The sequence below is a fragment of the Cyclopterus lumpus genome, chromosome 5, assembly GCF_009769545.1.
Source record: "Cyclopterus lumpus isolate fCycLum1 chromosome 5, fCycLum1.pri, whole genome shotgun sequence".
NCBI classification, from domain to species: Eukaryota; Metazoa; Chordata; class Actinopteri; order Perciformes; family Cyclopteridae; genus Cyclopterus; species Cyclopterus lumpus.
Genome location: NC_046970.1, coordinates 3,310,612 through 3,325,385, shown reverse-complemented (window position 1 = coordinate 3,325,385; position 14,774 = coordinate 3,310,612). Strand labels below are relative to the sequence as shown.

Sequence of the window (14,774 nt, the reverse complement as noted above, 5' to 3'; positions counted from 1 at the left end):
TCCCAAACGCACACGAACAAGTCAATGTGTTTCTATGTGAAGGTGAAAGAAAGAACTGTATGTTTAAGTGCTGAGAAGCGCTTGTACCTTTCCTCTCCTGTTCATGGAACAGTGAGGTGACAGTGGTGAGTTAGTTTCCAACCACAGTGACAACTGCTGCTGTCACAGATGGGGCAGTCTATATTTAGCACACACAGACACAGAAACACACACACACACACACACACTGATCAGCTGCACCGTAAATGAGATGAGGAGATTGACTTCAAACTGAAACGATGGCGCTGAATGTTAATCTGATGGATATCTGATATCTGGATATCATTTTCCTCGTGCAACATGACACTTGACTGCAAAGATAAATCAACCGAGCGCACACATATCGAAACATATCGTGCAGTGGGATCACAAGGTGTGGTGAACCAATTTAGAAAAAAAACATTTGAGAGAGATAACCCCCCCCACACACACACACACACACAGGTATGGTATCTTTCAGTGATTACAACACTCTGTTCTGTAGCTTTTTCCGTCCACAGTCACGTTGTTCTTTTTGACTCTCAGTCCGTCTGATTAAAGGCGACCAGAGGAGATCACAGAGAGCATGTTGGATGCTTTAAATGATCAGTGAGCATGAGCATCTCTCAGCTGAGACTCAAACAAGCTATTACAATCTTCTTCTTTTTTTTGCCATCTCTTTATTTTTTTTTACACCCAAATGAAAAGAGTACAAAATCACCCGTCATATTGCTGCACTATGACCGTCTACCTGCTGCAGCGTCAGTATGATGGACGAGCTTCACCGCTGATAGCCTTCGTCATGCTTCTGCAGAGGTTTGACTGGACTGACTGGGAAAATGAGACATCTCTCATCTAAAGGACCAGGGTCAGCCTCTAAAGGACCAGTGTGTAGCATGTTGGACCAGGGTCAGCCTCTAAAGGACCAGTGTGTAGCATGTTGGACCAGGGTCAGCATGTTGGACCAGGGTCAGCTTCTAAAGGACCAGTGTGCAGCATGTTGGACCAGGGTGCAGCATGTTGGACCAGGGTCAGCCTCTAAATGACCAGTGTGTAGCATGTTGGACCAGGGTCAGCCTCTAAAGGACCAGTGTGTAGCATGTTGGACCAGGGTCAGCCTCTAAAGGACCAGTGTGTAGCATGTTGGACCAGGGTCAGCATGTTGGACCAGGGTCAGCTTCTAAAGGACCAGTGTGCAGCATGTTGGACCAGGGTGCAGCATGTTGGACCAGGGTCAGCCTCTAAAGGACCAGTGTGCAGCATCTAAAGGACCAGGGTCAGCCTCTAAAGGACCAGGGTCAGCCTAAAGGACACCGACTCTGTGTGAAATGATGTCACGTTGCACCACACGGTGCATGTATGCATGTGCTTACGTAGACATGCAGACCACTCCATCAACAAGTGATGCGCTTTGAGCCCCACTTCACAAAAGGAGCACATCTGCATCCTGACGCGAGCCGTTTGTTCTGAGTCCGGATGTCACGGTCTTGAGCGTCACAGGAAGCTGCAGCGGGGTGACATACATAATACCACATACATAAAGGTCACGCAGGGGGCCTCGTCTCTTCAGTCTCTAAAAACAGCTGCGAAAACACACACCCGTCTTCATGGGAGCAGCGCAGAGGGGGAAGCAGTCATTAAGATCAGCAGGCCCGACTTGGAACCTGAGCTCGGACACAGAGACAGTTTAACAGTGTGTGTGTGTTTGTGTGTGTGTGTGTGTGTGTGTGTGGAAGGCAGACGAGCATCTTTCATCAACAAGATTTGGACTTGGATTTCACTGCTACTTGTGCAGAATATCATTTCTGGGCGAACACTTTGAATACACAAAGTGAACGAGGTATGTTTTGCTTCGAGGCAACTTCCTTTATTTCATTTTTTGTTGTTGCTGCTCCATGACTTGATTTTTACCTCCAGAATATTGGTTAACTTATTGCTCGATCACTTGTGTTTCAAAAAAATTAGGATGAACAGCATTTAAATTAGATTTGAGATATTTTATTTTCCCTTGCTGCTGCTGTTATGAAAACGTAGTATGCATCACGGGAATACAATCTCATCTGTTGGTTTTATTAATGCGTCGCTCTCGTGTTAAAATCGATTTTACTCCTCGTAGACATGCAGCACAGGATATCAGTGCCTCTTGATGTGGTCGGGCACCTTCCTGTATCATCAAAGTGCTGTGCAGTATAAGCTGTTTCACATGTGGCAGTCATCATTTGATAAAGTCAAAGTTGTTGAAGGTCTCCTCATCTCTGTGTTTTAAGACAGCGAGCAGCCAGAGAACATGGGGAACTGCCCCATCGGAAGCCGATCCAATCTGACAATCTTAGAAAATCCACCTGAAACCGGATCACCACGTGGGTGATGTTGCCGCAAAATAAAAAGTATCACAAATAAATGTCAGAAATCGAACTCTTGTTTATTTTTTGTGCATCTGCTTCTTTTCTCCCCGCAGCCTCCCAAGACAGTGTGCTCGTGTCCCTCTGTGACTACCCGTCCTTTGAGCACACAGGGTTGACCATGTGCGTCGGGGAGCGGCTCACCGTCATGTCTGAGTATGTGAGGCGCCTCTCAGCATTCCTCCGTTCTCCTCCGCAGATAACAGTTAGTCACGGCTGCCTACTTTTATCTTTTCAACAGCGACGGTGATTTCATGATGGTGAGATCCACAACCACGGGCCGGGAGAGCTACGTTCCCTCCAACTACACAGCCAGGGTGGCACACAGGTAGCTGAACACGTGTGTGTAGACACCTATGTCATTACTCTGTGTGTGTGTGTGAGAGAGACAGAAGTAGTACAGAGGTGAAATAGAAGGTGGGGAGTCCCCTGACAGGTGAGAGGAGTCTCTGTGTCGGTGACCTTTTCCTCAGTGGAGACGGAGGTTTTGGAACAAGGCTGCTGTTCTCTCCAGTGACATCGGCCTCCTGCAGTTTCAGTCCTCCTCCAGTGGGGGAGTGTGCTCTGATGAGTTTCCCCCCATCTTGAAAACAACAGCAAAACACGTTCTCATTGCCCCGATGTGTCTCCTCCTCTGGACAGGTGGCTGTTCACAGGCATCGGCAGGTGTAAAGCAGCGGAGCTGCTCATGCCGCCTAATAACTACAGTGGAGCCTTCTTGATTCGAGAGTCAGAGACAAACAAAGGTTTGAGAGATGTTTTTAGAAACATAATCAATCCAGATTAAGTATCAGAGCCGCGTAGTTTAACTGCATCCGCTCTCCATTTCTATGATTTTCAGATTGTTACTCGCTGTCTGTCCTGATGAGGACCAACTCTTCGTACCTGGACTGTGTCAAGCACTACCGCATCTCTCACCTCCAAAATGGCTGGGTGTACATATCCCCGGGAGTCACCTTCCCCACCCTGCATCACCTGGTGGAACACTATTCAGGTTTGCACTGCTTTCCATTCTGATCATACCGGAGACGACTATGAAAGAGTGATATTAAAACTTGGCCTCCTCTCACAGAGTCTGCAGACGGATTGTGCTGTCGGCTGACGGAGCCTTGCTTCATCCAGGGGTTGGACGACGCCAGAGAGGCCCGGCCCGTGCCTACAGCTATCAGGAGGCCTACTATCAACTGGAAGGACATTACCAGGTGCGCCAGACCTCCCTTTAGCCTCACTTCCACTGATGAATGATGTCACTCTATTGCAGCAGAACCTGGTGGGGTACTGGTTGGAGAGCAATCAATACGTCTTTGTGAAGCTCATTAGTTTGTGTTGACACCGTGTCAGAAATAACTTGCTTCAACCCTGGTCTTGTGTGATTCAGTGCCGAGTAAACTGATTGAGAGTGAGCAGATCAGACTGTGATTGTATCAGATGTCAGCCAGGTTATATTGTTTGTATTGTGTAACGTGAGTAACAGGATGTACAGTGAACCTAGCTCCGATAAATAAAGGCTACCACAATAGATTATGATGATTTAATAAAGTGCAACCAGTAATAAATATCCCTTTATGTCTCCTCCAGGTCAGTGATCTTCGGGAGGATGAGAACCGAGTCCGACAACTCTGTGGTGAGCGAGGGCCTGAGGGAGGCCATCGCCTCCTACCTCCAAATGACCGATGGCAACGACCACAGCTGGGAGACCTGAGGAGAGACAGCGGATCAGTCCGAGAGAAAGAAGTCGGTCGGGTGTAATGGAGTCAGACAGCGTCCCGTCTCATCTGCAGCGTGGGCCGGCCACTGGAAGAGGGCCCTCTGTAGACTGTGCAGACCGCCCTGGAGGGCTGAGACACTACAACGTGAGGAGCTGTGACATGTAAAGAAGACCGCTTCCATCACACAGGAGGGGAGAGGACATTTAAAGTCATCGACATGTGTGTTCTCATTTGAATGTTTCTCTTAATTTATATACTAATATGTGCACATGCTGTTTGAATACAATCGGAAAATGATGTGTTAATTATTTCGTAATAGGATTGTTGTCATGGTTATTGGAATCCAATAAATAAATACAAAAGTTGATCTGTGTGATAAATGAGCATCGCATAAAAAACATATATAAATCAAAAGCCAGCGTCGGCTGTGTTTTCTTGTTATAATAACGCATATTTATTAAAAAATTATATTGGAGCCGCTCGGTTCCTGCAGGGTGGGCTTCTCTGCCAGCAGATGCCGCTTAATTACCTCCAATAATTCATCAAAGCCTTCCACTTCCTGCCCGAACAGTTCAGTTCAGGAAGAAGAAATAATGGCGACGCTTCTGGGGTCCGAGTCCCCCTGCGCTGGAGGAAAACGGAGACATTGCAACAGCAGCATCGTCACAAAGTTCACGGCTAGTAAAATTACTGGCCAGGGTTTCAGCCGAGGCACGGAGGTAAGACAAAACGAAGCCAGTTTCGACCGTGAACAAAAAAAACAGCCCGAAGTTGCTCGACCGAGACCGGGGACTCGCGCTTGGAACCCAGCCTGAACACGGAGACGGCGTCTCGGTAGGAGACCCGACCGGGGGAGCGAGTGGCCCCTCGCAGCCGCTCAGCTAGCTGCATCGGTGCGCGGCGCTTTGAACCCGCAGATGTTAAACTAGGACCGCATTTAGTTCTGGATATTAATGCGTGAACGCTGACCAGGCGAACAACGTTAACGCCACAGCAAAGCGTACGGAGCGAGCTCCGCTCCGAGTGGGTCTTTTGTTGTTAGCCCAACGTTAGCTTAGCTTAGCACGGTCGTTTAGCTGCGATGTAGAGACGCGTTGGACTCGAGGGTTGACGGGTTGTGTGTCCGTCGTGCATCGTTGGGGCTGAAGGCCACCAGAGAGCCATTAAATAGATGTTTTGAAGCCCTTAAATCACGCGACGTTCATCAACGGCAGCAACGTTTAGCAAACGGAGCTAGCTAAGCTAAGCTAAGCTAAGCCAGCTGAGCAGCTCAGGTGATTACGTAACGACACACAAACCACCATAACTCTCGTTTCCATACATGGAGAGGCGACAGTAGCTGCTGGGGCTGCATTCGCGTTTTTAATTCAACGTGAATGTGACATTTGTAACTCTGGGAGCAGCTTTTATTTGTGACTCTTCACGTCGGTTCACGTTACATTAAACCGTTGTGGTATTGACGGGTCTTCGTGCACACCGACGTCCTGACGTGCAGCTGGTCGGCCTTATCTCTCTCTCACTTTGTTCCGGACACACTCGTGACTCGAGCCCTGAGAGATTACACGTCCTGGACTATCGGGACCCTCTTTTAACGTCCTTGTTTTCAAGGTGTCGTCTCGGTGGTGAAGTGAAACGTTGGCGTGGTGCAGACTTCCTTTTTTTTTTTTTTTTTTCTTTTTTTTTAAATCTGGATAAAAATAAATCCCTGAACTGAACATGAAAATGTGGAATTTGTCAAGTTTCGAGGCGGCTGCAATAATTTGAACACAAAGCAAAATATACTGATGTTAAAGTGTTACGGAGTAAGTCATTATTAGGAAGTCAAAACATTCTTCAAGAAGGCTACATCCTCTCTTCCTTTTTTACTGTGGCAACCATTTGTGAAGCAAAACAATAAATCCATTGGTTCAATTTGAAATGGAGATGTGTGCATTATAACCTAGATATAAATATGAGGAGTTACTGTCATCGAGTGAGTTTTTTTTTAACGTATGGAGTCAGTTTTTTTAGTGGTCATTGGGTTTTATTGCATTTATTTAGTTTGACTGTCAAAATGGATGGACGGTCACTTCTCGTTTTTTGTTTTTTGGATCTGAACGTCTCCGATGCCAAGAACTCCAGTATGTTCATTCCAAGTCTTGAGGAGAGTGAACATGAGCCGCTCTCGGTTAAAAGCCTGAAACTCAAGACGGTCTCCAACGTGTGATGTCATCGAGTATGAAGACTGGAGCAGCTCCATAGACAATGAATGGGAGACTGAGAGTGGGTTTCTTTTCATACCCAAATGAGCTTTATTCGATTGTAGTGTTCTCACATCTGATATGGTAAATTTACCCATATACTTAGTGTGTCATCTACAACGTCTTTCTCTATGGACACGTTTGACTATTTTTCGGAGAGAGTTATTCATGGTTACTAACATTTTTAGAGTGTCTTTAAACCATAGTTATAGCATGCTTTTAAAACCATTCCCCCCTTTTTTTAAATGATAGGGTTTCAGCGTATGATTGTGCAATATCTTAAATAAGAAGAGTTATACTGTCATTTCGTCGTACAGATTTCCAAAGCTTTTAAAGGCACTTAAGGAAACACAGCGGGATGGTGGAGCGCTGCAACTCTCCTGTGTAACGGAAACAACTGAAAGCTTGTTGATCCGGTGGGGTTTTTAGGCAGTCCTCCGGCATCAGAACCCCCCGAGTGCGGGGGTTTGTGCTCGCTGAATTTGAATACAATGCACCTTTTTTAGAAGGAGCAGACCCCTGTTGGTGTTTTTTAGAAGGAGCAGACCCCTGTTGGTGTTTTTTAGAAGGAGCAGACCCCTGTTGGTGTTGCAAATTAGCGTTTCACTACAAACACTTAACACAGTGGTAGTTATTGTGCAAATTCTAATGCCACTGTGATGTCCATAGCAAGTCAATATCAATTATAGGACCGGCGTGTTTGCTGTTATCTCACTGATCACCTGTAAAGAGGAAATGACGCCCAGCTTTGACAAGAAACGGTCTCCTTTTGCAGAAAGGTCCCATTAGTTTTAGGAGTCTGTTTTATTTATTTAGTTTCTACATTGAGCCGTGCAGGCCGATGAATTAACGCCCTCTCCCGTGACCTTTCCAAAAAGCCCCATTCAGAACGCCCCGCGTACGTTCATGCTAAAGGAGAAAACCTCCATGCAGCCCACCTTTTGCTCACGTCACTGCACTTGCGGAGGTTTTGCTGTAGGGTGACATCATCGTTGAGATTCAGCTCCACAGCACGTGTGCACCCGTGGACAATGAGCCGGGGCCAGGACTCGCTTGTCCCACAGTTATACAATAAAAAGCTGCTCAAATTGCTTTTTTTTTCTCTTTTCCTTGTTGCATTACTCTATGTGCCTTAACAATGATCTAATTTAACAGAATACTCGCAGCCTTCCTATTCTCTGGGATCTCACACCTAATAAGTTAACATGTTTTCCATGGGGGAAGATGGACTGAGTTCCCCCCCCAGTTTTTTTTTTTAATATGCAATTTGATTTGCTACATATGCAATATCTGGGTATATAGATTCATATACCCATAATTGTCTACTGCGTGCACTGTTTAAGGTTTCCTTTGTGTTTCAGCTCCCGGGAGGCCTGCTCCAGGAGAGAGATAAACGGGCCAAGTGGCATGGCATCCCTACTCTGCTGCAGAGGCTCTACGAGAGCAGCCATCCCAACAGTGACCTCTCCAACGCCTACAGCTTTCTTAAGGTAGCCTCACAGTGACGCTGAGGGACACCTGGTTTGCTTTGTAGCCTGAGTGATGTAAAAGCATGTAGACAATGGTGTTATATGTTTGTTTTTGTTGTTGTTGTCAGGTATTATCATCCCAGCTCTCCATGGAGGCCATGTCTTTTGTCACGGAGGACAGGAAGACCGCTCAGGAATCCACCTTCCCCAACACGTACACCTTTGACCTCTTTGGTGGAGTCGATGTAAGTTCGACTTTCCGTGCGTGTGTGCGTGTGCGTGCGTGCGTGCGTGCGTGCGTGCGTGCGTGCGTGCGTGCGTGCGTGTGTGTGTGTGTGTGTGTGTGTGCGCGCTCACGCGAAGACGCTGTGGATGTTAAACTCAATACAAAATGTTCTTTTCCCCCAAAGCTGCTTGTGGAGATCTTGATGAGACCCACGTTAACTATGCAGAAAAACAAAAACAATAGTAAGAAATAATAATAAGTCTGCTTTTATTTGGACATAAACACTTTTGCAACATGATGATGATTTATTTCAGTTTTATTTGTTAACGTCCGTGTTTCTGTCACAACAGTGAATGATGACTTGGTCAAGGAATGCCTTAGTGTTCTCTACAACTGTTGTATATGTGTAAGTATGCAGAGAAATGTCACAGGTGCATCATATCTTGCTTCAAAGTATTTCGCAGTTGGTTTGTTTTCTCTCAAGACACAGAAATGGGGGGTTTAATTAAAAAAAATTCTTTGGGTTCATAGACGGAGGGGGTCACAAAGAGCCTGGCAGCGAGGGATGACTTTGTGCTGTTTCTCTTCACCCTGATGACGAACAAGAAGACTTTCCTCCAGACCGCGACCCTAATTGAAGATATTCTTGGAGTCAAAAAGGTCAGAGTTGTACTAAATTTGGGTTAAATCCTCGGCATGAGCACGTCAACATTGTTAATGGCCGTTCCAGAGGCCGATGACATTTGACAAGCCCCTCTTTTTTTTTTTTTTTTTTTTTTTAAGTCAAGTAAAATGTATTCTTAATCTTAATTTTTCTGTGAAGAGAACATCTCTGCCATTTAGACTGTTGTTTTATCTGCTCGTTCTGTCAATGTAAAGACACCTTTAAATATAATGTTAGCTGTCATCCATAAACGGATCTATTGAAATATGAAGACAGAAAAACGAGTAGCAGATTTAGTCAGATTTGGTTTGCCTCTTCCAGGAGATGATCCAGTTAGAGGGCATCCCCAACCTGTCGGGCCTGGTCCAGAGCTTTGACCAACAGCAGCTAGCCAACTTCTGCCGCATCCTGTCAGTCACCATCTCAGAACCGGACGTGGGAAACGACGACAAGCACACCCTTTTGGCCAAAAACGCACAGCAGAAACGCATCGCTAGCCCATCCCGGGCAGAGGTCAACCAGGGTAGGTTGTCTCCAGAGGGCAGAGTGATTACTCCATACTGCAATGCATTTACAAGAAATCTGTAAGTTGTGAAACATCAATATTATTCTAAATTCCCCAATAGTAACCCTACTGAACATCCCCGGCTTCATTGAGCGGTTGTGTAAGCTGGCCACTAGAAAGGTGTCTGAGGCCACAGGTGCGAACTTCCTGCAGGAGCTGGAGGACTGGTACACATGGCTGGACAACGCTCTGGTGCTGGACGCCCTCATGCAGATGGCTACCGAGGAGGCGGAGCAAAGTAGTACAGGTGAGAGTCAGCTGTGCTGCCGATTCTCTTCCATTGCTTCAATCCTGTGTACTCCGATTAAGGGGTGTGTGTGTATATATATATATATATATTTTGTATCTCTCCTCCAGAGTCCTCAGATGAGAGCTCCCTGGCCACCAGCCCTCTGAGACATCGACTGCCCCAGTCCATGAAGATCGTCCACGAGATCATGTATAAGGTGGAAGTGCTCTACGTGCTGTGTGTCCTTCTCATGGGCCGGCAGAGGAACCAGGTACGCCACGGCACACATCTCTTCTCCTCCTTGAGATTCAAGATGAGTTGTGCATTTCACCGAGCGCTGTATTGTGCGTCTGCGCAGGTCCACAAGATGCTGGCTGAGTTCCGTCTCATCCCGGGACTCAACAACTTGTTTGACAAGCTGATCTGGAGGAAATACACGGCCACGAATCACGTGGTCCATGGCCAGAACGAGAACTGCGACTGTAGTCCGGTATGAACCTCCAATGCTCTGGGCAATTCAATTTAACTCTTTAGAAAAAGAAGGTAAAACATTTTGAAGATAATCATTAACACTCTTTTTTTTGTTAATTCTCGTTGTGCAGGAAATATCCTTCAAAATCCAGTTCCTGCGGCTACTTCAGAGCTTCAGTGACCACCATGAGTAAGTGACCCGATGTCCTCGGATGTGACTTCTCCGGACACGTCGCGTCTGTTGTTAAAACCGTTTGCGCTCGTCTTCCAGGAACAAATACCTCCTGCTGAACAGCCAGGAGCTGAATGAACTGAGTGCCATTTCCATGAAGGCGAACATCCCGGAGGTGGAAGCGCTCGTCAACACAGACAGAAGCCTTGTGTGCGACGGGAAGAAGGGCCTCCTCACGCGCCTCCTCACCGTCATGAAGAGGGAGCCTCCGGACTCGTCATTCAGGTCAGCCTCCATAAGCCAAAGAATACGTGTCGGCCTCCTTGAAAGAGTTCCCATTCTGGAGCGCCCTCTTCTATTTTTGACCAAAAAAAGGATTTCTTACGATTTGTCTCTAGTTCTGCTTTTTTATAACTGAGCTTTCTGTTGTCGATGTAGATTCTGGCAGGCGAGGGCAGTGGAAAGTTTCCTCAGAGGAGCCACCTCCTATGCAGACCAAATGTTCCTCTTGAAGAGGGGACTCCTAGAGGTAACGCTGCACCCAGAACCTCATCCACGAAGACCACATTCTCACGAAAGACTTCGCTGCTCACTTTCTGCTTCCGTCCCTCGACAGCACATCCTGTTTTGCATCATCGACAGTGGTTGCACGTCAAGAGATGTCCTGCAGAGCTACTTTGATCTGCTGGGAGAGCTCATGAAGTTCAACATTGACGCCTTCAAAAGATTCAACAAATATGTCAACACCCCGGAGAAGGTATTTGCATTTGCTGGCATAACGAAATAATGTTTAAACAGTTTGCAGCTTGTGCGATGGATGAATAAAGTGTGTCTAATATTATCGTTTGTAGTGGCGTCACGGACCGGATCCCCTCTCACGGTTCATGCATGTGAACCGCAGATTAATTACAGTTTAACGTTAACCTTCACAGGGTCTGCTAACGGACCGCGGCTCCTTTCAGTTACGTTATGATGCGTTCAGGCTCTGTTAAATTATAACGTTATGATGCGTTCAAATGCAACCTCTTAAAATGTCGTGTTGGGGAGACACTTTAAAACATGCAGTTGTTTTTAGGAGAACAACACAAATGGATATTATAGATTAAAATACCTCCTAAGAAGATTATAATACATCATCAATAAAAATACAAACTTTTTATTTCCTTATCAAATGAATTGTGTTTTTATGAAGAAAGAACCCACTATATTAATATAACTAAGTAAAAGGAAAACATTTAGAATTTGTGACGGTTTACACCGACTTCCTTGAGTCTTGAGCCTTGAAGACCAGCTGCTATAATTCAATATGTCCAGATCAACAGTTCTCTGGTGGAGTCCTCATGGTTCGTCTCCCTCCTGTAGTTTCAGACCTTCATGACGCAGATCAACAGTTCTCTGGTGGACTCCAACATGCTGGTGCGCTGCATCGTCCTCTCGCTCGACCGCTTTGAGAGCCAGACTGAAGACGTCAAAGGTAAACGGGGACGGAGAGTTTACAGACGAGTTTATGGAGAACCGTTAAAGGAGAAGTCACTGACGGTTCATTGGCTTGTGTTGATGGAACGTTGATTTTTGACTCTTTAGAGTTCACCGTTGTTTTGGTCTTTATTCCTGTTAAACCCTTTGGAACTTACATGTCATAAAAGCCTACATATGTATGTGTGCATTTATTTATTTAATATATATATATATATATATAAAAACATGTGTTCAATATAGTTGTACTTACAATAGTAGTTTCAGATAATTTGATGACGACAATGGGGGATAAAACTGACATTCTTTAAAAAAAAATAATAATAATAAATGAGTGCTATTCCTATAATATCCTTTTTAATTGCATGTGTCACTGTTTATCCGTCCCAGTGGTGGAGGTGCTGTCTGAATGCTGCCTGCTGTCCTACATGGCCAAAGTTGAGAACCGGCTGTCCTTCCTCTTCCGACTGATCAACATCATCAACGTACAGACGCTCACACAGGTCTGGCTTCATTTGAACTCTTATTATTTATTACTCTCAGATTTAACGAAACAAATTGACTACTTGAACTCAAACGTAAAGTAACGCCGGCTACAATGAGCATTTTAATTTTATTTGTAACGCGTGCATCTTGAGCCAAAATGGCGCCTCGCTCAACTCTCGTTCCTTTCTGCATCCGTCCCCTTCTTCTTCTTCTTCTTCTTCGTCTTCGTCTTCGTCTTCTTCTTCAGGAGAATGTGAGCTGTTTAAACACCAGCTTGGTGATCTTGATGCTGGCCAGAAGAAAGGCGAAGCTGCCCTTCTACCTCAACGCCCTGCGGGAGAAGGAGTACGCCGAGAAGTACCCGGGTTTCCTGCTCAACAACTTTCACAACCTGCTGCGCTTCTGGCAGCGCCATTACCTCAACAAGGACAAGGACAGCACCTGTCTGGAGAACGTGAGTAGCGCAGTGAACACCTCCACGTCGGGGACGTTGGCTGCGTGCATGCTTGGGAGTGTGCGTTGTGGGGCTGGAACAGAAGCGTGTGCAACTGGTTTAGACATCCGTACTGGTGTAATGGAAGGTTTTGGGCTTTTTAAACATCCGTTCCACTGCAGGATGTATTTCAAGAACCCAGGAAATTACCCCGTTGTGCAATGCTACCACCCATTTCTGTTATATCTTTATATCCACAATTAAAAGCCGGTACTCTAACGCGGTGTATTTTCCTCTCCACTGTCGTGCAAATATTTCAGAATAAAAGCATTCTGTTGACGAATAAAGGGATTCTGTCCACAGAAAGGAAAGAAACAAATGTAAATATACATTTAATCTGTCCACGTCTGTGACAGATTCTACAGAACATTGAACATTGTCATGTTGCTGTTACGATTTCTATTTAATCTGTGTAGTGCGCATGGGTAATGGTCACAGGGACCACAGAAGATTTAAAAAACCGCGACAACACATAGCTCCCATGTAACCGTACAGACGCACCTTCAGACAAAAGGCGACATGTTGCACAACATCACCCTCATTACTCGTTAATGTTGACGATCTTAATGGATGAGAGTAAATGCGTATACGTGTTCAGCCTCCTCTGGGGAACACTGAATCTCCTTCTGGGAGGTAAGAGCTGCGATTCTGTGTCCAGCAAGTGAATTGGATCATAATGTCTGATATGAGACTGCTCATAGATTGTTGGGAGTGTTTTTTTTAGTATCTGAAAATACAAACCATGGCCGCTTCAACGTTGTCCAACATCGCAATACTTTCACGGGCCTTATACACGACCCACAAAGCCGTCAGCGTTTCCACGCGCGCACGTGGTTGTGATCAGTTTTATATCGCCTCCTTTTATTTGTTTTAAGTATGCCTTCACGACTGAAAAGCAGCTGCCAACCATTTCCATATGTTATGAACAACGAGCGCGACGTGAAAACAATGTTTGTGTTGTTCTAAATGCTCTCTGGTTTCTCCTCCAGAGCTCCTGTATCCCCTTCAGCTACTGGAAGGAGACGGTGTCGGTGCTGCTGTGCTCAGATAGGACTTCTCTGTGTGCCATAGCGAGCTACATTGATGAGCCCTTCATGGATCTTTACAGAGACCTGCTGGAAGATTGACCTCCTGTGTGTGTGCACTCAGTGCCGAGAGAGGGGGGGGCGGGGGGGGGCCACAGGGAGCCACAGGGAGCATGGACACCTGAAGCTGGTGAAGACTCCGCTGAGCCATCCGGTCGCTTTGTGACTGCGTTCTGGATGTAAAGGCTCGCCAGTTTCTTTTCCCCCCCCACCCTCCCGCCCCCCCCCCGTCTATACGTTTTTTTTTTTTTTTTTTTTTTTGCAACGAGGCCGTCGTCACAGACGGGACGTAACATCTTTGCCGGGCCTTCGTCTTCTCACTAAGTCACCGCCCTCTTCTTCAAAGGAAGCGGCGGGGAGCCTGCACGCCCCACCCCCCCCCCCCCCCCCGAGGTTCGCCTGTCGCCTGTTTAACACACAATAAAAGGGACCTCGCGTGATGACCCCCCGCATTGGTTGTTTGCTTTAGGTGATATTCATATACAGCCTTTTATATAACCTCTACAAAATTCTATGAAGTGGAAGAAAAAAAAAAATGACAAATGGAAAAAAAGAAAAAATGTGTATGATTCAACAAAGTATATGCTAGAAGAAAAAGCTTCTTTTCACCTGGACATTGTTTGGAAATGTGCAGCTCCTGTGGTGCGTCACCGGCCTCACTCTCCCACTTCCTGCACACTGTTGTTGACTTCGTGGCGCTCCACCTGTGTGTGTGTGTGTGTGTGTGTGTGTGTGTGTGTGGGGGGGGGAAGACTGGTGGAGGTTTCTTCTTTCTTTCTTTTTTTTGCAGGGGTCTTCTGAATGAACATCATTTTTCATTTAACCCGTCTATGGGTCTGTTTTTATTAAGTGGCTATTGTCGATTGGTGCTTCGTCGCTCGACTCGGCACATTTCGGTAGCTCGTGGGCCGGCGGACAACTTTTCACCAATCACACCTGGGCTCCTCTCACCTGAAAGCATCCACCGTGTTGTGGCTTCACCCGGGGACTTCGGTTCTTTCTTTTTTGTCGATTTACTTTTCTTTTTTTTTTTTTAGCTCTGGATGAACTGTAGAATAAAACATTGCAC

General features: G+C 46.1%; 2 protein-coding genes across 4 annotated transcripts; both read left to right on the top strand.

Annotated features, from left to right (window-relative positions):
* Nucleotides 1–1,548: 1,548 nt before the first annotated feature.
* si:ch211-25d12.7 (src-like-adapter 2) lies at nucleotides 1,549–4,496 on the top strand. Of its 2 annotated transcripts, none has more exons than XM_034533831.1 (8): nucleotides 1,549–1,858; nucleotides 2,290–2,378; nucleotides 2,477–2,576; nucleotides 2,662–2,748; nucleotides 3,063–3,166; nucleotides 3,262–3,414; nucleotides 3,493–3,622; nucleotides 3,999–4,496. In XM_034533831.1, the coding sequence occupies exons 2-8, from the start codon at nucleotides 2,306–2,308 to the stop codon at nucleotides 4,120–4,122; spliced, it is 771 nt and encodes a 256-aa protein (XP_034389722.1). In that variant the 5' UTR covers nucleotides 1,549–1,858; nucleotides 2,290–2,305; the 3' UTR covers nucleotides 4,123–4,496. The 2 variants fall into 2 exon arrangements, with proteins under 2 accessions (XP_034389722.1, XP_034389721.1); XM_034533830.1 differs by having other exon boundaries at nucleotides 2,286–2,378.
* A 204-nt stretch (nucleotides 4,497–4,700) lies between these two features.
* Nucleotides 4,701–14,080, top strand: trpc4apa (transient receptor potential cation channel, subfamily C, member 4 associated protein a). Of its 2 annotated transcripts, XM_034533484.1 has the most exons (18): nucleotides 4,701–4,848; nucleotides 7,731–7,859; nucleotides 7,967–8,083; nucleotides 8,249–8,306; nucleotides 8,415–8,470; nucleotides 8,596–8,724; nucleotides 9,050–9,251; nucleotides 9,355–9,540; nucleotides 9,651–9,793; nucleotides 9,881–10,012; nucleotides 10,125–10,183; nucleotides 10,265–10,450; nucleotides 10,604–10,694; nucleotides 10,782–10,922; nucleotides 11,528–11,639; nucleotides 12,032–12,144; nucleotides 12,375–12,581; nucleotides 13,610–14,080. In XM_034533484.1, the coding sequence occupies exons 1-18, from the start codon at nucleotides 4,723–4,725 to the stop codon at nucleotides 13,745–13,747; spliced, it is 2,325 nt and encodes a 774-aa protein (XP_034389375.1). In that variant the 5' UTR covers nucleotides 4,701–4,722; the 3' UTR covers nucleotides 13,748–14,080. The 2 variants fall into 2 exon arrangements, with proteins under 2 accessions (XP_034389375.1, XP_034389376.1); XM_034533485.1 differs by lacking the exons at nucleotides 4,701–4,848; nucleotides 7,731–7,859; nucleotides 8,249–8,306 and having other exon boundaries at nucleotides 8,065–8,083; nucleotides 13,610–13,786.
* Nucleotides 14,081–14,774: the final 694 nt, after the last annotated feature.

What these genes read in the sequence shown, in the direction of transcription:
- si:ch211-25d12.7 (XM_034533831.1), top strand. Translation starts at nt 2,306, where the DNA reads ATGGGGAACTGCCCCATCGGAAGCCGATCCAATCTGACAATCTTAGAA. An exon ending in ACAGCCAGGGTGGCACACAG is followed by an intron (nt 2,749 to 3,062) that starts GTAGCTGAACAC and finishes TCCTCTGGACAG; the next exon opens with GTGGCTGTTCACAGGCATCG. An exon ending in AACTGGAAGGACATTACCAG is followed by an intron (nt 3,623 to 3,998) that starts GTGCGCCAGACC and finishes TGTCTCCTCCAG; the next exon opens with GTCAGTGATCTTCGGGAGGA.
- trpc4apa (XM_034533484.1), top strand. Translation starts at nt 4,723, where the DNA reads ATGGCGACGCTTCTGGGGTCCGAGTCCCCCTGCGCTGGAGGAAAACGG. An exon ending in TGGGCCGGCAGAGGAACCAG is followed by an intron (nt 9,794 to 9,880) that starts GTACGCCACGGC and finishes GCGTCTGCGCAG; the next exon opens with GTCCACAAGATGCTGGCTGA. An exon ending in AGAACTGCGACTGTAGTCCG is followed by an intron (nt 10,013 to 10,124) that starts GTATGAACCTCC and finishes CTCGTTGTGCAG; the next exon opens with GAAATATCCTTCAAAATCCA.